Genomic DNA, 25,757 nt, shown 5'->3' with positions numbered 1-25,757 from the left:
CCTGGTCATATAATTCTATAACAACAAACTTACAAAGTCCTCAAGGACGGTATTGGAAACTAACCTTAAACACAATGACGACTAAAGCCTGTTTTGCTCTTTTGACACCAGAAGACTTTATTGTTGTGAATGGTAAAAAATACTTCTTTGAAGATACTTACTCAGATATACCACCAACAGGTTTTGTTGACTTATTTAATACTTTAAGTACGGGTGTAACATGTGCTGCAACTAGAGCAGGTTTCATTATGTTTGGATGTCCGACTGAGTTTACTATAAACGATATGAGCTATAATACAAAACTTATTTCTGGTTTTTACTACCAACAGTTTCCTATAACAGGAAAAGGTGTCATACAAGGAATGTCTATTCCATTGACATTAAGCACACCAATCTTATATATTGTTTCAAACTTAGGTTCAAAGTGTTATTCGAATGTCGACAGAAACTATTATGACCAAAAGATACTTATGTGTATAAACAATACTTTCTCTGCTGGTTTGCCTATTGTTCATTCGAATGCAGAATTTTCAACCTTAGTGAACTCAAACACTTTGGCAAGTATAACGTTGACATTACTTGACGCAAACTTTGTTCCTGTAAAACTTTTATGTCCTATGTATTTGTCAATGACGGCAGAAAGTTTCGAATTGGAAGATGCAACTGGTGAAAGTATTGTATTACAAGAACAACTTCAACAACAAATAGCTCAAGAACAACAAATGCAACAACAAAGTCAAGAATAAAAAAAAATATTTTTTTTATTTTTATAAAAATGTACAGAATAGATGTTTCAGATTTTTATGACTTCCAAGCATTCAGAAATATGTGTCCATTTCGAGACTATAACAAAGCAGTCGAGAATTTGAAACGTTTAGTCATTTATGTCGACTCTGCCCCAGAATGTTATGTTATGAAAGAATGGGATGTAGTCTTTAACAAACCTAAAGCAACAATAGTTTCAGAACAAGAATGTAGACAGAAACTTAAGAAAATAAAAGTCGTACAAGTTGGCATGAAGATGTTAGATGCTTGGGATATCTTATTGTCAAAGTTAGAAGATTTTTCAGTTCGAGGTATAAAGTTCTATACACCTTCTCCAAACTTCTATTCTATCTTCACTGGATATAAATATGAACAAGTAGAATGGAAAGAAAATATTATAGAAGCTTGGTTAGACCATGTCAAAGAAATTATATGCAATGGAAACGAAAAGGTTTATGAGTATATCTTATGTTGGTTTGCAAACATCTTACAACATCCAAGTGCTAAAAATGAAACTGCTCTCATTATAATTGGAAAACAAGGAACTGGTAAGAACACATTCTTTACAGATATTTTGTGCAAACTGTTAGAGGGCTATTCGAATCCGAATATGACAAACATAGAAAACATCTGTGGCAAGTTTAACTCCTCAATAGAGAATATGAAACTTATAGTATGTAACGAACTTCAAAGTATAGATACAACAAAAGTTTTAAACTCAGATGCTTTGAAGAGTCTTATAACAGACAAAGTTGGAGTTGTTGAAAGAAAGTATAAAGACCAAAGAGTTTGTGAAAATGTTGCAAACTTCATTATGGTTTCAAACAATGCTGTTCCGATGAAGTTAGAAAGTTCTGACAGAAGATATGTAGTTGTCAGAACGTCAGATTCTCATATGCAAGATACAGAATATTTTGACGACTTAGCAGAAACTTTGACATCTGACTTTTACAACCACTTGTTCTCATATTTCATGACATTAGATATTTCTAAGTTCAATCCAAGACAAATTCCACATACCGAAGAGAGACAAACATTGTTAGAAGCAAACAAGAGTGTATATGAACTGTTCATAGATGAAACTGACTTTGAGTGTTTAGATGAAAGGTCATTGTACGATTCGTATAAACAATATTGTCAAGAATATGGTTATATGACAGCGTCTAAACGAACATTCTTGGCAAATGTCAAAAGTCTTTTAGATGTTCAGAATGGTGTATATACAAAGAAAATTTTTTATGAGTAAATTTTAAAAAAAATATTTTTTTATCCGATAGAAAAAGATGACAAAATTCATCTCAGTAAATAAGTACATGTCAGGACTTAAAGAAGAACTAGACCCATTCACATATTTGAATGTTTACTTCTACAGTTTTGAAAAATCTACATTTGACAAAATTTGGAACATTGCACCAGTTAAGTTTGCTATTGTGACTAAAAATGGTGCGAAATTTGAAGACTTAGACATAGAAGGTTTGTTAACAGTCAAAGAAAATTTTGACAGAAGGTTCTCAAACCTTAAAGAAGGCAAAGCATACAAACTTGTTATACCTTATGAACCAAAGAAGACAGACGACTATGAATATTATGAGTCTAAAGTTGTAGAAGTTCAAGGTAAATTGGGTAAAAAGATTTTAGAGTCTAAGCCAGTGTTTACTCCTAAAGAGGAAGAGAACATTGACATTGACCCAGAAATGTTCTAAAAATAAAATTTTATTTTTACATGTCAAATTTCTTTTTCTCTGGAACTGGTTCAGGTTCTTTCTTCTCTTCTTCTACTTTCTTTTCTTTCTTTTCTTTCTTCTTCTTTTCTGGTGGAGTTATGTCAAATTTGGCGCAACTATATTTATGTAAAAGTTCTTTGTCCTTTAATAGCTCATCTATTCTGTTTTCTATTTCATCTTCAAGAACAGCGCATGTGTCTTCTTTGCATTCTAAGAACTTTTGTTGGACTTCATCTTTCCAATCGGCGTCATCTCTGTCAACAAGTCTGTCATTGACAAATTTTAAGACTGCTCTTTGTAATGTTTTATGGTTCTTGTCATATTCCCAGAAACAGAACTTTAGAACAAATTCACCTTTCTTGTTTACACTATGTAAGATTTTATGGTCGACAGATGTTTTGCTGTCAAAAAGCTTGTCTCGAATATAGATAGCGAAATCGCTAGACATTTTCTAAAAGATAAAAATTTTAATTTTTCTAAAAATATGTTAGAAAAAAAGTTTGCTGACATTGACAAGAAATTTGAGAATGTTTTAAACAAGAACAAGAGGAAGTTAGAAAATGCTCAGATAAAACCTATACATGACAAGTTCTTATTTGCTCAGAATGGTATAACAGGTCTAATTGCACCACCTGGGTCGGGTAAGACTTTCACTTATCTTAAAATGGCTGCACAACAACAAGAACTAGATGAGAAGAACCCATTTTATGAGTTAGTAGTCATTTGTAGTACTTCTGGTCAATTTGACCAAACCGTCAATTCGTTCAAAGATATTATAAAGAAGTCTAAGTTAGTATGTATAAAAGACTCTGAGTTGTTAGATTGGATAAAGAAGTACCAAAGAAGAGTTTTGAAGTATAATGCTATAAATGAGTATATAAATTCTAAGTTTAAAGACCCAAATGAGGAAATGCAGAGAATATTAGAGAAGAAACACTTCAGAAACAAACAGAAAGAGATAGAATACATTTCGAAGAAATTGCAATCTTACGATTGGAAGACTTACCCTCATAGGTGTCTTCTTATTTTAGATGATTTCGCCTCTCATCCTTTGTTAAAGAATAGAGAACAAGATATGTGTCGAATTCTTAAGAAGCTCAGACACTTTAACATCTCAGTTGTCATTTGTGTACAGACAGCAAAGAGTTTAAGTAAGGATGTTAAAAGAATACTGACTGACATTATACTTTTCCCCGGATTGTCCGAAGACGATTTCATGGAACTTATGAAAGAGTCCATGGCAGGTAAGTTTGACAGACATGAACTATGGGAGAAGTACAAAGTCATACAAGACCCTCATACTTCTTTCAGAATTCATATCTACGCGAACAAAGTTCAAATTGTAAAAAGTCAAGCTTGAAAAATGTAAGTGTTTAGTCTTAGTAAGTCTGTTGTGGTGCTGGGGCTGTCGGTTCTTCTGGCTTTGGAAGGCATTCAGGAAGAGGGACGTGAGACATTCGTTTGTGTCCTGTTGGAAGGAAGAACTTTTCCAGTTGTCGGGAAAAACTTTTCCTGTCGGAAGGAAAAATTTTTTCTGTTGGAAGGAAAAACTTTTCCTGAAGTTCGACCAAAAAGTTCTCAATTTTCGAAAATTTGAATGGTTTACGGACGGACAACTGGAAAAACTTTTCCTGTTGGAAGGAAAAATTTTTTCTGTCGGAAGGAAAATTTTTTTCTGTTGGAAGGAAAAACTTTTTCTGTCGGAAGGAAGGACTCGGAATGCCAGAAGGATTTGACGAGGCAATTTACTTTATAGAGCTACCTGAGCCATCTGAAGTCAAGCGTAAAAATAAATGGTTCATTTACTCTACTTGTTTGAAGTTGTCAAAATACTCTGTTATTTTTTCCTTTAACAATGGCAAATCTTCTTTGAAGGTAAGTATTGTACAACCTTTCATATCATAGTGTGTTTGAGGTAACGTATCTTGAACTATTTGTTTCACATCTTCATTCGGTGTCATTGAAATCGGTAAGTTTTCGCGATAGAACCAATTTCTGTCAGATTTGTAAATCTTAGCAAGGTCGTAAAAGCTTTTGTTGTTTCTTCTGACTAAATGCAACATAACCATATCTCTGTCTTCTTCATTTTCCATCTCTTCAGTATAAATCATATACTTATAGTTCTTTTCCTTTCCTTTTGGTACCGAACGTGGTATTCTTTTCTGAATGCTTTTGTCTTTTGCTTCAAGCTTGTTTTCCATCTCTTCACGTTCTTGTCTATGAATTTCGTCAAGAAGTCTGTATATATTCCAAGCATAACGAGGCGAAGCCCACATTGCAACAGCATTTACAAGAAGTCTATGTACATAATATCCTCTCAAACCATTTGGCAATTTTTCACGATTTTCATGAGTTTTAGACGACCAGGTTTTTTTCCCTACTCGCTGTTCTTCACTGTTTTCAGAAAAAAGTATGTCTCGCTGTGCTTCGCTCAAAAGTTCTTGTGTGCTTTGGTTCCTAAACCAGTCTTTAGGAAGCTTAGTATCTGGAGCAAAACATGCTGTCAAAATACTTTGCATCTGGTACATATCGTCTTTGACCGAACGAATGAGACGGAGTTGTTTGTTAAACTGAACCCACTCATATTCTTCATTTATGGCTTCATGAACGATAGCAGTTGTTGTGTTCTCTGTTGTTGACATATCTGTCTTTACATACAAAATAAAAAAATAAATAAAAATAAAACTAACTTTATTTTTTCTATCTTAAGGAAATTCATGATTTTCATGAGTTTTAGGCGACTAAGTTTTTTAACGTACTCGCTGTTCTTCACTGTTTTCATAGAGTTTTGGCGACTAAGGTTTCTTACCTACTCGCTGTTCTTCACTGTTTTCAGAAAAAAGTCGGTCTCGCTGTTCTTCACTGTTTTCATAGAGTTTTAGGCGAGTAAGATTTTTTACGTACTCGCTGTTCTTCACTGTTTTCATAGAGTTTTAGGCGAGTAAGATTTTTTACGTACTCGCTGTTCTTCACTGTTTTCATACGGAATCTCTTCTCTCGGTTTTCGAAGGGAAGCAATCTTATGCCATTTTACTCAGAATTTTGTTGCTGAATTCAGCAAAAATATATTTTAGGGTAGAAGGTTAGATCTAACCTCTTTTCTAACCTCTTTTCTACCCTCTTGAATTTTCATGATTTCATCGTATATGTTTTGTCAAGACTTCTTCGTAAATGTTTTGTCAAACATGAACGTATATGTTTTGTCAAGACTTCTTCGTAAATGTTTTGTCAAACATGAACGTATATGTTTTGTCAAGACTTCTTCGTAAATGTTTTGTCATGATTTCATCGTACATGTTTTGTCATGATTTCATCGTATATGTTTTGTCAAGACTTCTTCGTAAATGTTTTGTCAAGACTTCTTCGTAAATGTTTTGTCAAGACTTCTTCGTAAATGTTTTGTCAAGACTTCTTCGTACATGATTTGTCAAGACTTCTTCGTACATGATTTGTCAAGACTTCTTCTTCGTACATGATTTGTCAATACTTCTTCGTAAATGTTTTGTCAAGACTTCTTCGTAATGAGCGTAAATCAGACAAAAATATATTTTAGGGTAGAAGGTTAGATCTAACCTCTTTTCTAACCTCTTTTCTACCCTCTTGAATTTTCATGATTTCATCGTACATGTTTTGTCAAAACTTCTTCGTAAATGTTTTGTCAAGACTTCTTCGTAATGAGCGTAAATCAGACAAAAATATATTTTAGGGTAGAAGGTTAGATCTAACCTCTTTTCTAACCTCTTTTCTACCCTCTTGAATTTGTCAAGACTTCTTCGTAAATGTTTTGTCAAAACTTCTTCGTAAATGTTTTGTCAAGACTTCTTCGTAAATGTTTTGTCAAGACTTCTTCGTAATGAGCGTAAATCAGACAAAAATATATTTTAGGGTAGAAGGTTAGATCTAACCTCTTTTCTAACCTCTTTTCTACCCTCTTGAATTTGTCAAGACTTCATCGTATATGTTTTGTCATGATTTCTTCGTAAATGTTTTGTCAAGACTTCTTCGTATATGTTTTGTCAAGACTTCTTCGTAAATGTTTTGTCAAACATGAACGTATATGTTTTGTCAAAACTTCTTCTTCGTACATGTTTTGTCAAGACTTCTTCGTAAATGTTTTGTCAAACATGAACGTATATGTTTTGTCAAGACTTCTTCGTAATGAGCGTAAATCAGACAAAAATATATTTTAGGGTAGAAGGTTAGATCTAACCTGTTTTCTAACCTCTTTTCTACCCCAGTTATTTTATAAGCGTTTTACATGGTAAACGTTATTTTTTAAATTTTGTGAAAACTCAACGGTTTGACACATGCCCTAAAAATTATTTTACTCAGAATTTTGTTGCTGAATTCAGCAAAAATAATGTTTAGGGTAGAAGGTTAGATCTAACCTGTTTTCTAACCTCTTTTCTACCCCAGTTATTTTATAAGCGTTTTACATGGTAAACGTTATGAATTCGTGAGACTCTAAACAGTTTTGTAGCTTCTATTTCTTCGCTGAGGATATCGAATGTTTTAACGATACCGAAAGTCTCTTTATACTTCTTCTTGACGTCAGATAGAAGGAAATCGTCAGCAGTTGGATAGTTTTTGTTCAGAAATTCTAACATATCCATTTTATCTTCTGCTGGTTTTTCTGCTTCTTTCTTTAAGTCTGCATAGTCGTTTCTCATACGTTCTATCTCTTTGACGGAGTAGTTATATTTCCTCATTGCTGCTTTACATTTAGAACATTGTGGGTTCATTTTTGCGTTATATTCTGAAACCTTACCTGCTAAAACAACTAAAGCGTCAATGGTTTTCTTTAACTCAAAAGCTGCTGGTTTTATCTGTTCATTCCATACCTTACATCTTCTATCTTTATCTCTTATCTGCCATACACATTCAGCAACTAACGAAACAAAGTTGTCGTAGGTCTTAAATTCTTCAGATTCATATATGTCAGAGATGTTCTTATATAACATGTCGCAATCTTTGTCCATAACCTTATGGTTGCAATGAAATCCTAGAAACTCATAGTTTACCTTTCGTATGAACTTCTTTATTTCTACTGAGTCAGTTGCTTTGACTTCTATTTCGTCAAATTCGGGAATAGTTAGTTTTTGCTGCTGAATTTCAGGTAGTTTAGGCAAATGGTCAATAATGTCCTGCATTTCATAAAGATACTGTTCATTTGTTTCATCTTTCGCACTACAGTCTAAATTATTTGTTAACAGTTCTTGCTTTATCTTCTGGATTTTTGTTTCGAAAGTATATGAAGAAGGAATGAAGTTTTTCATCTCTACTAACATAGATGTTGGATTCATGACTAAAGAGTTTGGTGCTGTTGTTGTTTGAAGTGTTGTTGTGCCGATTGTTGACATTTTTATTTTTTTATACAAAATAAAAAAAAAATAAAAAAATAAAACTAACTTTATTTTTTATTTCGGGAAAATTCATGAAAATTCAAGAGGGTAGAAAAGAGGTTAGAAAAGAGGTTAGATCTAACCTTCTACCCTAAATTATATTTTTGGGTCCTTTACACTCATTACGAAGAAGTCTTGACAAAACATTTACGAAGAAATCATGAAAATTCAAGAGGGTAGAAAAGAGGTTAGAAAAGAGGTTAGATCTAACCTTCTACCCTAAATTATATTTTTGGGTCCTTTACACTCATTACGAAGAAGTCTTGACAAAACATTTACGAAGAAGTCATGAAAATTCAAGAGGGTAGAAAAGAGGTTAGAAAAGAGGTTAGATCTAACCTTCTACCCTAAATTATATTTTTGGGTCCTTTACACTCATTACGAAGAAGTCTTGACAAAACATTTACGAAGAAATCATGAAAATTCAAGAGGGTAGAAAAGAGGTTAGAAAAGAGGTTAGATCTAACCTTCTACCCTAAATTATATTTTTCAATACTTTTTCAGCACTTTTCCGTAGTTATATATGAAAGACAATTCGAGATAAAAGTCATAGTACAATGGAATAATATGTTGCACACCATTTGTTGTGAACCAAACTTGAAAGTCAGAGAAACTGTTACTAGGTGGTTCGTAGAATTTAGAAGCAAAGTCATAAAAGTCCTTACCAATACATAGAAAACTATTGTTGCTTGAACTGAAACTTGCATGACACATAACATTTTGAGGGTCAAACACGTTTCTATAAACCATCAAATCTGCTGGTGGAAGTATAAATTTAAATGGACCATCTGGTGGTAATGGTTCGTTCTGGTTTAGTAACCGAAGAAATTGTGCCCAAGAACGTTTGTCTACTTTCCAAAATAAAAACTCTGTATCTCTTGGAGGGTTAATTTCAATCTTTTGAAATGAAACGGTGGAGTTCATCTTGTCATATTCTAGTTTCAGATAGTATGTTCCATTTAGTAAAGAGTCGTATTTTTCTTGAAATTCCCAATAATATTTGTTCATTTGAGTTTGAAAGTCATTTAGAGTTTTTTCAAGACTTTCGTCTGAACGAATTGTAAAGATTCTCATTTCGTCAAATTTGTCTATTAGACCATCAGAACCTTTATACTGCCCATGAAAATATACTGCGAACATAAATGCGTTAGTTCTATTTGAAAACAAAACTCTTCTAAATCCTATTGCCTTTGCATCTGAAGGACTTTGAAGCCAACGAATTGGATAGTCAAACCTGTATATTCGGGATGAAATTTCTTCATCTGAAATAGTCCTACCAGCATTTGTAAAGATATAGTCTAACGGTTTTGTATCTGCTACTTTTGTTCTTTGTTTTTCAACCTGAAGCATTTAATATATGTAAAAATATATTGTTTTAAAATTGTATGCCATATAGCTTCTTGAATTTGTTAAGAAGTATTTGAACGTGTTTTCCATCTGTATCTCTAGTGTTTACATAAGCATAGCCTTCCTTAGTAAAATATACTTGTAATTTCCTATAGTTTACGCCGGTATAAAAGTAGAAAGAGTCTTGTTCTTCGCTATAGTAGTAAAACTCAAACGTATGCTTGCCATAGTCTGTAATTTCAATTGTTTCATCTTCTAGTTCGTCGACAAATTCGAATACAATATCTCCAAATTTGCCTTTGTTCTTATTGTTTTCAGAACGAGTGACCCAACGTAAGTTTTCAAGTCTATTGTCGTTCTTATATGGTTTATATGGTCTACAAAAGGTAAATTGTTAGGATTCAGTATAAAATGAGTTGCAATGACAACATGTTTAAGATAGCGTTTCCCACCCATCTTCATAATAGCATATCCGTCATTTCGCTCCCATTCGCTTAAAACTCTTTTTGTCTTTTTGTTTCTGACTTCAAATGACTCACAACAGTGAATTTCATATTTCTCATCTAACAAACAAGTTTCCCAACGGTCTGCTCCAACAAACTCAGCGTACATTTCAAATAAAATAAAAAAATATTTTTTTAAAAATATATTGTTTTAAAATGGTATGCCATTTCATATTTCTCATCTAACAAACAAGTTTCCCAACGGTCTTCTCCAACAAACTCAGCGTACATTTCAAATAAAATAAAAAAATATTTTTTTCTTTACTTTACATAACCACCTGCTGCCATAAGTCTTTGACGCCAACCCATACCAGCTAATGAAGGTTGACTTGGTTTAGTTTGGAAACTAAACTTTGGTTTTGGTTTATCTTCAGTTTTTGGTTTTTCTTCTTCTATCGGTTTTTCGTCACTTTTCGGTTCCTTTGACTTTACCTCACCTGCAGGAACAGTTGTGTTGTCAACATCTTCATAAATATCATATGCCATTTGTTTTTGTTTTCCTTTCAACTTTTTGTGTTTGTTGTAAAGTTTAGAATATTTCGACTCTAAGTCAATGAGATGTTCTATAATGAACTGTTGGTCAGTGAAGTAAACTTTTCCATCTGTTGTCTCGAAAGCTCCTTCAGACTTCAATATTTTATTTGTGAGAGTCTGTTTCTTTTTTGAGATACTAGCCGTTCCATTTCTATGAAAAGTGACTTTATAGTTAGGGTTTGTATTTCCAGACCTGGCACTTTCTATTATTGAATTTTTCTCTTCATCTGTAAGTTCTTTGACAGGTTTTTGACAATGGTTCTGAACTTTTTGTTTGTGGTGTCAAATCTACCGTTTCAACTTCTTCGGTCATTTCATTCTCATAAAAAATTTTGGTTTGTTTTCAACTGGTTGTTTAGGTTTTTTAAGTCGGTCTAAAACTTCCTGAGGTATAGGAAGAACTTGACAAACACGTGGTTAACTGCTGGAAGCCGACAAATCCATCTTGAACCCATTTGTCTCAATGCTGTATTGTTCATTTCATCTCAGTAAAAAACTTTACATTCCCCACGTTTGAGGTGGTTGAGGTTGGTTATTGTTTACCCATTGTTGTGCATGGTTATATCCTCTGTTAAAGAATCTTTCACCTTGGTCCATATAGTGTCCTGCTTGGTTATAGTAGTCATTTGCTTTGTTATAATAGTTTCCTGCTTGTCTTCCTACATTGTCCATCCATCCTTGAACTTTTCCTCTTGTTTCAGGATTTGGAATAAGATTTGTTGCATCTCGTGCTACATCCCAACCTTTCTGTACAGTTTTGTATAATAGGTTGTGCTTTCTCTTTAAGTATACCTAATGTACTCAAAATCTTCCTTCCAACTCCAAATACACCTCTGGCTATTGTTCCCACTGCGGGCAAAAATCTGGATGCAACTCCTGCTAATGCGCCAAATAAACCCATTTCTTATAGGATAAAAAATGACGAATCCAAACAAGGACCCCTATGTTTCTAAAGCGACAAAGAAAGCACTCATGGTAAAAATCTTTAGTTCAACACCAAATGCTTGGTTTATGGATATCTTGGAAAACATTCCGAGGTATAGAGAAGATGGACCACCATACTGGCTAATATTGTCGGTCAAAACACAAGATACTGTGAAGCCATACCATTATGGTCCAAAAATATTTTAGATGTGAAAACTGCTTTGACAATATTCGTTGACAAATACCATCCAACAAAACTGACATCTGACTGTGAAAGTTCTTTCAAATCAGATGATATTAAAAACTATCTGCGTTCAAAAAATGTAAACCAATATTTCATTGTCGACCAAAACCATTCTGCTCTTGGTGTCATTGACGGTTGTATAAAAATGTTAAGAGACTTAAACCAACCACAAGGTGGTGAAGCAAATGAAATGTCATATGACGACAAATATAGACACTTCTCCATGGCAAAGATGAGACAAGTTTTAAATATTTACAATAGCCGTAAACAAAAAGGTTTGGGAAACCACTCCCCCGAAGAAATGAAAAACAACCCTGACTTAGAGAAAGACTATATATTTAATAATTTAGTCAAAAGAGACAAACAAGAAAGAATGCCGGGCTTCAAACTTAAGAAAGGCGACAAAGTAAAAATAGAAATACCTAAACGCGACCCATATGAAAATACTATTGACTATGACAACAATGGGAACCCGACAGGTACTCACATTCGTGTTCGTAAAAATAGAAGAAAGTATACAAGAGAATATTATGAAGTTTTAGGCAAACATGGCAAAATGTACACACTGCAAGCAGAAGATAAAACTACTATTGTCAGACCTCGTTTCAAACTTGTCAAAGTTCAAGGTGGTATACTTTCAAAGACAGTTCCTAACAAATATAAGACAACTCCTGACGAATATGCTAAAGAAGTTGAAAATGACGACTAAGCATTTCTATACCATGCGTAAACTGTCATGTAAGGTGGCATGTAGTCTTTACTTTGTCCCGTTGTTTGCGTATATCCCGAAACGCGATGTGTATGGTTTCCTCCTCCCTCAGTGTTACTCCAGTAACAATTTATAGCAAACTTAACGTTGTCTTTAACATCATATCCTTTACCTTTTGTCATTGCTGACCAATCCCAATATCTATGCTTATGCCAACCTGCTTGAGATGTACTTAAATCTATGTAGTGACTATGTGCAGGTAAATTTTCACCTGAAATCGTTTTACTTCCACCTGTTTCCTTTGAAGAGTTTGCACAATACAAAAACCTGTCGACTATTTGAGTCCAAGTTCCAAAACCCAGAACTGTTGCTGGATTTGTTGAATTCATTGACGTATAAATAGAGCCTATAGGATATAATGTTTGAAGTATTTCTGTCTTTAATGTTTGAAGCTCTGTTTTGTCTGCTTTCTTGTCATATAAATCTTGAGCAGTGAATTTAATATTATATTCATCCTTCATGACATAAACATCTTTACATCTAATGTTTCTCATCGTCGTTATGTCGTCATCCGATGTTAAACCTTGTGGAAAGTTAGGAGGTTTACAATATAATGCATCCCCACCAGTTTCTTCAACCGTTCCTTCAATACTTTCTATAGCAACAGTTGTAAAACTTGTATGTGTATGAGTCTTATTTGCTTTCTTCTCTAACTCATCGTTAACATAAGTTTTATCTGCTTTAAGGTCTAAACATCCTGAAACCCATCCTGTATCGGCTTTAGTTTTTAAAATCTTCGATGTCCGTTCATGGTACCAGTCAACCCTTTCTATAATTTCATTATCTTTTTCATCCACATATTCCTTATCTGCTTTCTTCTCTAACGCACTAGCCACACAATCCTTATCCGCTTTCTTTTCAAGGCTAACGTTTAAGTCTGTTATTTCAGATATAGAATGTGTATGAGTCTTTTTAGAATATTCGTTTTCAGCTCTCGTCACTTCACTTGACATTTTATTGTCAACATATGTTTTGTCTGCTAGTTCAGGATGAGTATGTTCTTTTGTTGCATAAGCATTGTTAGCTCTTTCTTCTTCTTTTGCTATTGCATCGTCTACATATTCTTTGTCAGCTTTGTTGTCAACATCTGCTTTCAAAAGAAGTTCATTTATAGGTTTCTCGTTTAAAGTTCCTTTTGTTGGATTTATACAGACAGTATTGTTCTTCTTGTCTTGAAATAGAAACTCATCTGTCATTGGGTTTAATGTCAGTTTTAAGTTTCCTTCTTTCAATGACTCAGATATCTTAGAATAGTTTGAAAAGTTTGTTGTGTTCTTATTTAGAGCTTGCATAATGAGTTGTCGGTTGTGTTGTATTTCTCTCATGGAAGCAATATCTTTCGACATTTTTATTCTAGATAAAATATGCTTTCAATAGAAAAAGAAAATTCAAGAGTTGCTACAACTAAACCATTAGATGAACTTTTACTAATGTCGGTCAAAAGTTTGAGACAGAGACCGTAAAGCATGAAGGCTATCGTTTTGACTACCATTAAGATGGCTAAGAGACCCATCTGTCACAAAAGCTATTGGCTTTCGAAGAATAAAATTTGTGTCTGTAGAAGATAAAAGTTTTCCATTTATTGTAAGGTTTCATATAGATTATATATCTGAAGGGAAACGAAAAAATGTGGGAAGAAATTGAGCTAATACAAGTTGACCTTTCATCTTCTCTACAGACTGCGTTAAAAAATATAGAAGATAAAATAAATTCATGTTATGCAAAATATGCTGATGAATATGCAAATACCGAGAGCACACTTTATGTGAGAATTGTATATGACAAACAAAATTCACAAGTGTCATTTCAAATCTACGAAAACAATCCAATAAAGACGAACAAATATATACAGAATTCACTGCAATGTCATGGTATTATTTGCAAAGAATGTTAAATCAGAAAGTCGAACTTCCTTTAGCAAATATTTACAGTCGATATGCAAGAGATGAACCATATTTATTTAAAGATGTTTTCGACCAAGATGCTGTGATAGTTCATGCTTCATTTTCTGGCGCCCAAAACTCTTTCTTATGCTTGGCAAATGACTTTTACGAAAAACCTACAAAGTTATATGAACCGCCGAGTGGAAGTATTTCAGACTTTCAAGTATGGTTTACTACAGATGGAAGAAAAAGAATAATTCCATTATACCATGCGTTTTACTTAGAACTTGGTTTCATATACAACTACTATCGAACGGTAAAAATATAATTTTTTAATACGGTTGAGGTGTTGGATTTGGTTGCCAACTAGACTGTGGTGCAGGTTCAGGCTGTTGTATAACAGGAGCTTGTTCTTCTGGTTCAGGGTCTTTAGGTATAATACCAACAAACTGACCTACTCTTTTACCAATATTTTTGACACCGTTCCATACTCCTCTTCCGACAGATTTTATTCCATTCCATATACCTCTTCCAACTCTTCTGAAGAAGTTTCCAATACTACTGAAGAAACCCATTTTACTATATGTAAAAATCTAATGTCCGCCTAGTCTCTTACGTTTCCTGTTGAGTTCCATAGCATTCTTTAACTGGAGCTCATACATTCTGTTTCTCCTCTGGTAGAAAACATATTCTGGGTCAACTCCTGTGTTCGCGTCATCTGCATAAAGTTGTTTATATCCCACTTCAGGGTTTGTATAAAACTCTTTCCATCTCATATTTGCATACCATGGTGGCAAACCTAACGCAGCGTCATTTGACATGGCAGTTTGCATTTGTACATCTGTTGGCACTTGACCATAGTTTGCCATTGCAGTTTGTATTCTAACTTCATTTGGAATATTCTCTGGGTTTGGTTGTCCAGGTTGCTGTGCATTCGCTAAGTTCTGTGCGTCCATTTAATATTAGATAAAAATATCTCTTACGAGTACATATGCTGAACATTTGCAGGCATTGGTTCATCTTCATATTCTCTGTACTTTTCTGCCACGTCAAATAAATAAATGACACAATGGAAAAAACCTAAAACAAGTAGTCCTATTTCAAACCACATTTACTTACTAATAAAATTTCTTTGTTATGACACTTTCTCCAGTTTATAGGTCCTCTCTCATATTCTATCTTGTCATATATAAACTCATAGTCATGTATGTCCTCTAACCATCTTATAACGGTTTCCAAACCACTTTTATCGGATGTAAAGTAAAAGCATGGACAGTTATGTAAAACGTCTAAAGTTTCTAAAGAGTCTCTCAAAGTCCAGTCTACTTGGTATTGAAAATCCCATGTGTTATAGAACGGCGGGTCCACTATAAAGAAAACATTTTCCTTGTCTTTATATTTTTCATACAAATCTGTCCAATGACATCTCACAAACTCTATACCCTCAATATATTTTTCTATGTCCTCTTTGAAAACATTTGTATAGTTAAGATATAAAACTTTTGACATAAGTGTTTCAATGTCATGAACTCTTATAGAACCACTATATAATAGTCTAGCAGATATACTATCCCAGTCTATATATTCTGCTTTTTTCAAAACCTCTCTCACAATATTTTTCTTATCTAATGGTATACGTTCCATCTTACCTATAGGTATCTTTTCTTTTAACTCTTTCAATATATTGTTTGTGTCTGGAATATGTTTGAGACGGTCCATATAGTTGTCGAAGTCATTGCATATAATCTTTGAGTCTGGGAATATTATATGGCACAAATGGGATATATAGAAACTTCCACCGAACAAATCTACAAATGTTAGACCATTCGGTAGTTTCTTAAGTTCTCTCAATATAATATCTTTACATCTACTCTTATTTCCAAAGAACGGTAACGGTGGTTTTGTAAAATTCATTTATATATAATAATAAAAATGTTTTTACCTGAAAAGTGACAGAAAAGTGACAAAACATTTACGAAGAAATCATGAAAATTCAAGAGGGTAGAAAAGAGGTTAGAAAAGAGGTTAGATCTAACCTTCTACCCTAAATTATATTTTTGGGTCCTTTACACTCATTACGAAGAAGAAGTCTTGACAAAACATTTACGAAGAAATCATGAAAATTCAAGAGGGTGAGAAAACAGGTGAAAAAACGGGTGAGATCTCACCTCTTCACCTAAACATTATTTTTGGGTCCTTTACACTCATTACGATGAAGTCTTGACAAAACATTTACGTTCATGTTTGACAAAACATTTACGAAGAAGTCTTGACAAAACATTTACGAAGAAGAAGTCTTGACAAAACATGTACGTTCATGTTTGACAAAACATGAAAACATATATAATTTGTGAAAAGCTCCTGGAAGACCCGTATATATAAGAACTTCATTTATAATAATCATCTTCAGGGCTAGAAGGCACGAAGTGCCTGGAAGCCCCACTACCTTTTTTTTTTTTTTTTTTTTTTATTCATAAAGATTTTCCAAAAATATGATACCGCAAAATTAAAAAAGTGACGTCTTGAGTGGAGTCAAAGGTCGAAATTGCTAGCTAAATGTTTTTTTAGCGAAATTGCGTATTGTACGTTTTTTTCGCAAAACGAAACCCTTAATTATAAGAAATATTAGCGAGTAAAATCGATCTTTTCAATAAATGCGAGATTTTAAAAATACGAAGATAGAGAATTTGCAAAATGTGTAATGTTAAATAGGAGATAAATAATAGAGTGAATTATTATAAAAAAATCGAAAGAAAAATGTGGGAATCGTTAAAATTTGTTGTCGGAAATGGTGTTCAAAAAATGCACAATAGTGATGACATCATAATATGTATGTTTATCTTTAAGAGCCAGTTTGAGAAGATATATTGTGAGAGAACGTAAAATTGAAGGATTAATTCAAAAAAATTGAAATTATCAAAATTATATAGAGAAAATTGTTTAAAGAATAAGTATTCATGATTTTATTGAAATGATTATATTTTGACAGGATGCTGAAATAGCTATCGATGATAATATTTAAGTATTAAACTGGTTGTATTTTTAGCAAGACGATTGATTTGCTTTATCAGAAAATAAAATTGTATGAGAAAAATTTGTGAGATATTGAAATATTTTTAAATTAAAGGTATATAATTTTGTAAACATAGATTTACGAAGATGATTTGAGTAAGATTATCTGAAGAGCATAAACGAATTTTGATAAGTATCGAAAAAGTATTCGTAAAAGTCATTGAGTGAGACTGTAGTATTCACTAAAATTAATGATACTGAATTGATAACCAATGGTTAATATCAATGAATTTGAATTGATTTGGAATCGAAAAATTGATATTATGGCACAATGATGAAATATATAGAGTTAAAAGCAAAATCTATACACAATATTTGAAAGGTTTAACAAATATTTGAGTTTTATAGGAGTTTATTGAAGTATATTAAATATCACATTTTATTCATCACATTAATTAATTTTCAAAATTGAATTTATTTCGTTATAAAATAATTAATGTTTCTATTTTTGCTATATTGTTTAATATATATCAATATTTTTTTATTATGTGAAAAGGTGTCATCAAATCGCTCAATTTTATATAAAATTTGAGAAGCCAAACTACTTTTTTAAAATTTTGCTGTTTATCATTATAGCACATATCTAACATTCTAATATTAACGCTCTTAGCATAAAAATTTCACAGTCTATATAAAAATTGATAAAATGATTCCTGTAAAATGAACTCAAATAATCAATAATTTGCATCAAATCGTAATTAATTTTTTTAACCGTTTAATCACAAATTCAGGCTGTACTGAAAATCATTTTAGAAGAATGTCTTTTAAAAAAGGTAAGGTTGCCACTCCGAAGTTCACGCATGATGAAGATAAGCTCCTTACATACCTTATTACTGAATGTAAGCACACGAACTGGGTTACAATTGCTTCATTAATGCCAGGAAGGAATGTCCAGCAGTGCAGAGATAGATGGCGCCATGTATTATGCAAGCATTCTGCAAGTAAAGACTGGACACCCGAAGAAGATGCTTTGCTCCTTCAAAAATATAAAGAGTTAGGTAAAAGATGGATTCAAATTCAAGTAACATTCCCTCGGCATACAGTAGTTCAGGTCAAAAGCCACTGTAAAGAACTTCTCGAAAAAGAAAATCCGGTAACTACTTCAAATATACAAGTTTTAGAAGAAAAACCTATGAATTATCCTGCTTTTACCAACGTTTCCGTTGATAAATCTTTAGAGGAATTATTTGCCTCAATAACCGATGGCAACAATAACAGTGAATATGATCCTTTTGTAAATATTCATGACGATATTGTTAGCGCCTTCGGCCTTGAAAGGCAATAATTATTTTGTTTAAATAGATTATTATTTTCTTTCGATTATATCACATATTTATTTCGATAACTCGGCAATTTGCAATGGAAAAGCATTTCGATTTTCAATTTTTGACATTTTATTTTATTCATAATGTTTTGTGGTATAATTAACTTTGAGAATAAAATATTGGTAATTTTTCTTTATACATTTCAATTGAGTAGGGGTAATTTTAGCTAAAAGTGACACACTTGTAAAAGTGACACACCCATGAAGGGTGTGATTACCGATCGGTAATTTCGACAGTTTAGAATTTAAAATTTTTTATGGAACTGTTGCGAGTTTCATAAAGAATTTAAGGAATATAAGCAAAGATTTGAATCAAAATCTTAGACCTAAGCCGCTCGATTCGCTCGCGGCTTCCGCGAATTACAGATCAGCAAAGATTTGAATCAAAATCTTCGAACTAAGCCGATCGCTTCGCTCGCGGCTTTCTTTATTATTTTAAATTTGCATATTTCCATCAAAAGTTCATAAGGTAAAAAATTTCGTTTATATTATTGCAAAATAAAATCTTCATTATCAAAATAATATTAAATAATAATATAATATAATTTATAAACAACTATTATTTAATAAAGTTTAATTGCCAAGGTTCATCTAATTTTTTGATTTTTAATGTTTTATGAATTTTATTTATCATGTATATATCTAATGAAGATTATATATGTAGAAGATAAGTACCTTAATATGTACGTAAATTTTAATGAAATTTATACAACATTATAAAAATTTATGAATAAAAACTTGATATAAAATAACATTTTTATTTTTACTAAGAAAAAAAGGTTTTTGATAATAAATTTATTTTATTTCGAAAAAGTAGCAATAATCGTAAAAGGGTATTGATAGGCTTGCTAAAGTAACTAATTTTAGCTGTCAAATACTTTTGTATTTTGAAGTAAATTAGTATAAATTTGTTTTTACTTTTATTTCGAAAAAGTAGCAATAATCGTAAAAGGGTATTGATAGGCTTGCTAAAGTAACTAATTTTAGCTGTCAAATACTTTTGTATTTTGAAGTAAATTAGTATAAATTTGATATTATTTTAACTCCCTTTGAAAACCTCAATTTTTCATACAGAGGGAACGGGAATAGCATCCAATATTCCCTGAGAATGGTTGCGCATTCTCAGTTCCCTCTATATTTCGAACGAAGCTCTCATCGGTCTTTTTTAATACGAAATGTTTTTTTTTCCTGTCACTTTTAGCTAAAATTTGGGTTTGCCCATTTCAATTACCAGTCAAATTCAATGTATTGAAATATCCAAATATTTTTCTATGATAATAAATCTATATTATGTTTGCGATTCATTCAACTTTTTTTATCGTTGTGATCAGTCATTCAATCAATTTTTAAAAACGATGATCCTTTTTTCCCATGATATGTTGAAATTCGCAACGCATCTCGTGTTTTTTCTTTAATTATTGGTGGATAAAAAATAAAATATCTCGTTAAGGGTGGCTTCCGACCAAATTGTCACTTTTTACCCCAAGTGAGAAAATTTCGTAATTTATAACCAAGTTTTTTAAAATCTATATTTAATAAAGATTCTATTTTTCTTATTAAATTTCAAAAATGAGGGGGTTCGGAATCGTCCACAAATTGCCGAAAGGGTTTTTGCCAGTTTTGAATCCGCTTATTTTTATCGACCAAAATTATAATAAATATAATTTTCGATAAGTATTCTACCCAAATGATTCTTCAAAAAATTATTTTTCGGATTTTATTCCGTCAAAAAACGTTACAGAAAACGCCTAGAAAATTTCGAATTTTCCCTAAAAAATTCAGTGCAGGTCGATTTAAGAGATTTTTCAAAAATAATCATATCAGTAGATAGGGTATAATATAGAGGAGCTTTATGAATAACTCAAAATCCGGGAAACTCAATATTCAACGAGAAAAACGCTTAACGAATCTCACTTTTGGTGTAAACATCACAAAAAATTGAGAGAGCTTTCTGGTCGGAAGCCTCCCTTAAGTTTGAAAACTCAGAAAAAAATATTTTTTGCAATTTCAACATAACTTATCTTGGTTATTGACAATCTTCCTGAATTTAAATTATATGGCTAAGAATTAAGCATATATCCCCACAATATTTTATTAAAATTGTCAAAAGAGGTTAATATCCATTTATATTTTAAAATAAGATATAGATTCGAATACATATTATCTTTCCACGGATTAATTTGTCATCCACTTAAAAACGCTGAATTTTCAATATTAAACACTTTTTTGTTATTTTTCGTTTAGAAAACGCTTATCCTGATTATATATGATTGAACATTAAGATCAAAAGTAGCTGTTCACGATAGTTAAAAAGGTTTTTAATATAATATAGTTTTCATTAATGATTTAACAATGGTTATCAATATGTGTATCATAAAAGGATAGTTTTTTTATGAAATCAAACTAATTGAAAATATTATTCCGGTGTTTTTTCATAACTTGCCTGATCTATCTATATATTCTAGTGTTTTGGATGTTGATGAGTGGTAGATTCCTCACAAGCTATCGACTGGACAGTCATATTTAAAAATATATCATTAAAGTGAAAAAATTAATAGAAACAGATAGTATTTTTATATAATATTATGTGTATATATAGGTGGTATATTAGTTAAATCATAAGGTTTGAAGATATTTTGCAGCATATATTCCAGCTTTGCATCCATCGCCTGCAGCAGTCACAGCTTGCTTTATTTCCTGGCTTGTACAATCTCCAGCGACAAAAACACCCGGTATTTTTGTTTTTGGCGTTCCATCAGTAATGAAATAGCCATTTTTATTTACAGGAAGTACGTCTCTGAATATAGATGTTTCTGGTATTTGTCCTATTGATATGAACACACCGCTACAGCAGATGTTATACATTCTATTATTAATTTTATCAAAAAGAGTCACTCCCGAGACGCCATATGTTCCTGTAATGTTTTTGACAACTGTGTTCGTTATTACTTTGATTCCGTTACTTGAAGGTGTTTCATCCATATTAGTTATTGTTCTTAATTTTGATGATTGCGAAACAAGTGTTACATTGGAGCAAATCTTGCTTAAATAGAGCGCCTCATGAATTGAAGCCATTCCACCACCGACAACTACAACACTTTTACCTTTAAAAAGGTGGCCATCACAATGAGCACAAGTACATATACCTCGGCCCATTAATCTATGCTCTGATTCTAGTCCTAGCATTCTTGCTCTGCCACCTGTAGCGATGATAAGGCTTCTACACCTTAATCCTTCGCCATTTGCAGTTGTAAGTCTTCGAGGGAATGATTTTAAGTCTGTCTTGACAATTGTATCAAATCTGTATTCTGCGCCATATTCTGTTGCTTGCATTTCAATAGCTTTAACAAGTTCAGGTCCTGTTCCTTTGAATGTTGGAAAGTTAATTACTTCTGTTGTTTTAGAAAGCTGCCCACCAGGTAGTTCGCCATGTATTACTAATGTTGAAAAGCCAGCCTGTGCAGTATAAATTGCTGCTGTGCTTCCTGCAGGACCACTTCCGAGTATAATTACATCATATAAAGGAGTTTCATCCCAATCAATAGGTTCCTCTTGAAGGTCCTCGTCATAATCTTCTTTGGGTGAGGTATTCCAAAAAAACAAAAAACAAAATATCATCATTTTATGGAAATTTTTAAAAAAGACAGCTCAGAATTTTGTGATAAAGATTTTCAGATTGAAATCAAATTTGCTATAGTACTTGTTTCGGATAATATTTGAAAAAGTATAGAAATTTTAAAAGTGCACGTTTAGAATGGATCCACCGGTGGAATTTCTCGATGAAGCAGACATTTTCACAGTGAGACCATCGGGTGGGAAGAGTAGTAAAAAGTCTACTAAACATATTTCAGCTCGAAGAAATCGTTTTAACGGAAAAGAAGCGTTGAAAAAAATCAAAATGTGTCGAGTTGAAGGTGCAGATCCTATTTGTTATAATAAATCAACCAAAAGCGCGTCAAATGAGGCAGATTTTAAACAATTACAGAAATCAGTTCAAGATTTAATCATGCGAAGTAAGGAATCTGATTCAAAACCATTCAATCGCACAAAAGCACGATCAGTTGCTATAGAATATGATGAATACGGAAGAATGGTTCCAAAAGACAGAACACATATGTTGAATGCACAAGAAATGAAAGAAATTACTCAAATTGCAACGAATTTAATTGATAATACCCATAGTTTATTCGACAAATCTAAGCCATCTCAATCAGCTAAACATTTTTCTACAATAATAGACTCATTTAAAGAGAAAGTTTTCGGTGATTTGATTGATGATTATAAGGCTCGTTGTCCTTTTGTTGGAAATTTGCTACAAAAGATATTATATTGCTTAGAATATATGATTGAAAACATATGCGATGTTACTATTGATTTAGAAACAAGTTCAGAAGCAGCATTATCAAAATCTATTAGTGATTTCGAAATGTTCAAACAGAAAATTATAGAACTCAAGAGTAGACCGCCAGAAACTGTTGAGAAAGTTGTTGTCGTCGAAAAAACTCCAAATACAACAATTCTTGGCAAAACTAAAGAACTTGAACAAGAAGTTGAGACACTGCAGCATCGTGTAGAGATACTACATTCCCAATGCTTGACTTCTAAAAAGGCAATAGCGATTTGGAAAGATGCAACGCTTGAAATTAGTCGTTTGTCAGCAACTGACATAAAAACATTAGAGTTAAAGCGTGAAAAATGGCAGAGGGTTGGTGAAGGATTTATTAAAACTCTTAAATCAAAAACAAAAGAATTAATTTCGAATTCAGAAGATCTGGCTAATTTATGGAATGATAAAGCTGTTGTCTTATTCTCAGTATGTTGCAAATCTCAATCAACAGTTTTATTGCATATCAAAAGTATTGCAGATAATTGTGCCAAATACTATACAAAGATTATCAATGATTATAACAACCTTGTATTAGATCATCCCGATAGTACGAAATACCAAGAATTTATGCTCAATGGAGAAATGAAACGAATGGCCGACGATTTCCAAGCATGGTCGAAGATTATTGAAGAATGGGAGCACCTTGATGAGAATGAAGGTATCTTAACAGCAAGAGAAACATCAATGGACATTCTTCAAACTATTACACAATTGAAGAAAACAGTTTTAAAACCAGAATTTTCAACTTTTGTTCCAGAAACAATTCCTCAATTACTTGGTGAATACCAAGACAAAATGGACATCATAATAAACTGGATGACTAAACCAACAGGAGACAATTCTATTCAGCAGTTAACTCCTATTTCAAGATGGCTAAATGATACTGCAAGATTGTTGAATTCTTCATTGCAAGGAAAGATTTCTAAATTTAGAGATTCGAATGGAGTTGTTGATTCATTACAAGTAAGAGCAATTGCATTCAAATTGAACTCTTTCTCAAAGGATTTGGATGAATTTGTCACAAAGAAAACAGATAGACTCGTGAACTTGCAAAAAACAATTCCAGAAGTTACTTTTTGTGTCACAAAAATTGTTGATGATTTGTCAAATCCTCTGGAAGATTCCATTCACTCTTTGGAAGTTGAATTTGAAGAAGATACTGAGATCGCTCAAGCATGGGCAATATTAACAGGAACTGGTTGCCAAGGACCATTCAAACTCGTGTCAGAAAAAACGATTGGATTTGATTTTGTTAAAAATTACGGAAAAAGACTTAAAGACTGGATTGAGACTGTTAAATCCAAGTTTGATATTGTCTTGAGTCCTGGAACATTCGATGAATTCGAATTATATTTGCATGATTGGTTTGATACTGCTGAATCAATTGTCAAAAACTCAGGCAAATTTTTGTTTGACCAAACAACACAAACTGATCCTGTTCGAATTGCTGACAGTACAATTGAATTCAATCTTGCGCTGCAGAACTCGAGATCAAGTAGTGAAGCATCTTTCATGAGCACTTTGAGCAGAGTTGCCACAGAAACAAGTTTTAATTTGAATTTATTCACAAAGACAACTCCATTTCTTTTATTTGATATTTCACCAAACATGAACATCCAGAAGAAGAGGCAAGCAAAGATGAGGAACTTCAGTGGTATCAGAACATCATTTGTAACAAATGAAAGACCTGCATCTCCTGTTAAAGTTGTCCAAAACAATCAACCAGTTGCATGGACAGTTAAAATGATAAGAGAAATGTTTGAATACAGGAAACAACATTCTCAAGAATTCGAATATGCTGGTAATAAATATTATTTCAGCAAATCATCCGCTGAAAATCTCTTCAAAGACTTCGCAACCAGCAAAACATCGAAACAAAATTATAGAGATTTACTCAGGAAAATTACTGAAGGAATTTCAACATCTAAAAAAGATTCTGATCCTTTATTATATGTTGCTTTGATGTTGAAGAACGAGAAATGGAACAGGCATACATTTAACTTTGCAACAACTATCTTGGCAAATGCAAACGAATCGAGTTTAGCAAATCCCATCAAATTTGCTGAAACTTTGTTTTCTCCATTTGGTTTTTCGATTGTGAACATCGCAAGAAATGTTGTTGGCCAATTTATGCCCGCATCAATTGATGAGTTGCTGTATTTGTTGTGCTTCTGTTTCGAGAATATTCTTCAAAGCAGATTCTGTGAAAGCATGTGCCTCATGAAGAGATTTGGTGATAAAGACACAATAGATCGAGAAAAATTTAATTCATTTTTGTCGAATGTCAAAATGTCACTGAAACCAGAAAATTCCGAACAATTAATCAAAATTTTCTTCGGAAACTCAAATCGCATCAATGAATTCGACTTCAGATGCTTATGTCTTTATTGCGGAATATTCAGTGCTTCTGGAGTCATTGAAGCCACACCTCAAATCTTCGGTTTATCAAGAGATTCGAGATTGTTGAAAGCGAAAGAAATGATTGAAAATTGTAAGTATAAATCAGCTGCAACGGAATTATCTAAAGTAATTTCTCCTTTATTCCATGATGCTGTGCTTGACGATTACAGTGCATATGAGTGTTGTTTCACACTTGAACACTCAGTTAATGTACTTTTAAGATGTATTTCAACGGCTTATTCACAATCAACTTTCATTACACTTGCACCTCCAACAGAAGAAGAAAAAAGCGCACCCCTTGAATCGCCTCTTGTGCCTAGAGATTCATAATAATTCTATTTTGTATATATTGTTTGTTTTGTAAAATCATATGTTTGTAAATTAGAAATTTTTTCGTTTTTGGAAAGAATTCGCTGCATAAATACAACTTATGGGACTTTATATAGCATTGATTCAAATTCGAGATATAAAATCGATAG

At 32.6% G+C, this 25,757-nt stretch overlaps 11 protein-coding genes and 4 pseudogenes across 15 annotated transcripts, besides 5 other annotated features; 5 read left to right on the top strand and 10 right to left on the bottom strand.

Annotated features, from left to right (window-relative positions):
- Window positions 1–13,123: a mobile genetic element.
- TVAGG3_0315200 (protein of unknown function, DUF4108 family) lies at window positions 2,079–2,468 on the top strand (the record flags this gene model as incomplete). The annotated part of the gene is made up of 1 exon (XM_051230007.1): window positions 2,079–2,468. One exon carries the CDS (start codon window positions 2,079–2,081, stop codon window positions 2,466–2,468), a length of 390 nt encoding a protein of 129 aa, XP_051099737.1.
- On the bottom strand, window positions 2,485–2,937 carry TVAGG3_0315190 (uncharacterized protein; the record flags this gene model as incomplete). Its single annotated transcript, XM_051230006.1, has 1 exon — window positions 2,485–2,937. One exon carries the CDS (start codon window positions 2,935–2,937, stop codon window positions 2,485–2,487), a length of 453 nt encoding a protein of 150 aa, XP_051099736.1.
- TVAGG3_0315180 (protein of unknown function, DUF4106 family) lies at window positions 2,989–3,849 on the top strand (the record flags this gene model as incomplete). The annotated part of the gene is made up of 1 exon (XM_051230005.1): window positions 2,989–3,849. A coding segment is annotated over one exon (861 nt), but the record flags the coding sequence as incomplete, so codon positions are not given.
- On the bottom strand, window positions 4,292–5,131 carry TVAGG3_0315170 (KilA, N-terminal/APSES-type HTH, DNA-binding family; the record flags this gene model as incomplete). The annotated part of the gene is made up of 1 exon (XM_051230004.1): window positions 4,292–5,131. The coding sequence occupies one exon, from the start codon at window positions 5,129–5,131 to the stop codon at window positions 4,292–4,294; it is 840 nt and encodes a 279-aa protein (XP_051099734.1).
- Window positions 6,911–7,849, bottom strand: TVAGG3_0315160 (organellar and viral DNA polymerase type B; the record flags this gene model as incomplete). The annotated part of the gene is made up of 1 exon (XM_051230003.1): window positions 6,911–7,849. The coding sequence occupies one exon, from the start codon at window positions 7,847–7,849 to the stop codon at window positions 6,911–6,913; it is 939 nt and encodes a 312-aa protein (XP_051099733.1).
- TVAGG3_0315150 (uncharacterized protein) lies at window positions 8,381–9,241 on the bottom strand (the record flags this gene model as incomplete). Its single annotated transcript, XM_051230002.1, has 1 exon — window positions 8,381–9,241. The coding sequence occupies one exon, from the start codon at window positions 9,239–9,241 to the stop codon at window positions 8,381–8,383; it is 861 nt and encodes a 286-aa protein (XP_051099732.1).
- On the bottom strand, window positions 9,267–9,850 carry TVAGG3_0315140 (annotated as a pseudogene). Its single transcript has one exon. A coding segment is annotated over exon 1 (584 nt).
- On the bottom strand, window positions 10,003–10,409 carry TVAGG3_0315130 (annotated as a pseudogene). The gene has a single exon. A coding segment is annotated over exon 1 (407 nt).
- A 453-nt stretch (window positions 13,124–13,576) lies between the features above and the next one.
- On the top strand, window positions 13,577–14,423 carry TVAGG3_0315110 (annotated as a pseudogene). The gene has a single exon. A coding segment is annotated over exon 1 (847 nt).
- Window positions 14,424–14,427: 4 nt separating this feature from the next.
- TVAGG3_0315100 (serine threonine-protein phosphatase family) lies at window positions 14,428–14,670 on the bottom strand (the record flags this gene model as incomplete). Its single annotated transcript, XM_001319443.1, has 1 exon — window positions 14,428–14,670. One exon carries the CDS (start codon window positions 14,668–14,670, stop codon window positions 14,428–14,430), a length of 243 nt encoding a protein of 80 aa, XP_001319478.1.
- An 18-nt stretch (window positions 14,671–14,688) lies between these two features.
- On the bottom strand, window positions 14,689–15,029 carry TVAGG3_0315090 (annotated as a pseudogene). The gene has a single exon. A coding segment is annotated over exon 1 (341 nt).
- A 267-nt stretch (window positions 15,030–15,296) lies between these two features.
- On the bottom strand, window positions 15,297–16,009 carry TVAGG3_0315080 (phage tail repeat-like family; the record flags this gene model as incomplete). Its single annotated transcript, XM_051230001.1, has 1 exon — window positions 15,297–16,009. A coding segment is annotated over one exon (713 nt), but the record flags the coding sequence as incomplete, so codon positions are not given.
- A 1,915-nt stretch (window positions 16,010–17,924) lies between these two features.
- On the top strand, window positions 17,925–18,452 carry TVAGG3_0315070 (RNA polymerase II transcription regulator recruiting protein; the record flags this gene model as incomplete). Its single annotated transcript, XM_001319441.2, has 1 exon — window positions 17,925–18,452. The coding sequence occupies one exon, from the start codon at window positions 17,925–17,927 to the stop codon at window positions 18,450–18,452; it is 528 nt and encodes a 175-aa protein (XP_001319476.1).
- A 188-nt stretch (window positions 18,453–18,640) lies between these two features.
- Window positions 18,641–18,670: a terminal%2Cinverted (terminal inverted repeat of MuDR-3_TvMULE3 transposon ID:TVAGG3_0315060).
- Window positions 18,641–19,710: a mobile genetic element.
- Window positions 19,681–19,710: a terminal%2Cinverted (terminal inverted repeat of MuDR-3_TvMULE3 transposon ID:TVAGG3_0315060).
- A 230-nt stretch (window positions 19,711–19,940) lies between these two features.
- Window positions 19,941–20,459: a mobile genetic element.
- Window positions 20,460–20,579: 120 nt separating this feature from the next.
- TVAGG3_0315040 (thioredoxin-disulfide reductase protein) lies at window positions 20,580–22,117 on the bottom strand (the record flags this gene model as incomplete). Its single annotated transcript, XM_001319440.1, has 1 exon — window positions 21,108–22,112. The coding sequence occupies one exon, from the start codon at window positions 22,110–22,112 to the stop codon at window positions 21,108–21,110; it is 1,005 nt and encodes a 334-aa protein (XP_001319475.1).
- Window positions 22,118–22,245: 128 nt separating this feature from the next.
- Window positions 22,246–25,666, top strand: TVAGG3_0315030 (uncharacterized protein; the record flags this gene model as incomplete). Its single annotated transcript, XM_001319439.1, has 1 exon — window positions 22,246–25,608. One exon carries the CDS (start codon window positions 22,246–22,248, stop codon window positions 25,606–25,608), a length of 3,363 nt encoding a protein of 1,120 aa, XP_001319474.1.
- Window positions 25,667–25,757: the final 91 nt, after the last annotated feature.

Source organism: Trichomonas vaginalis, chromosome V (genome assembly GCF_026262505.1).
Source record: "Trichomonas vaginalis G3 chromosome V, whole genome shotgun sequence".
Classification (NCBI taxonomy): Eukaryota; Parabasalia; order Trichomonadida; family Trichomonadidae; genus Trichomonas; species Trichomonas vaginalis.
Note: the sequence above shows the minus strand (reverse complement) of the source record. Positions and strands in the feature narration are given on the sequence as shown.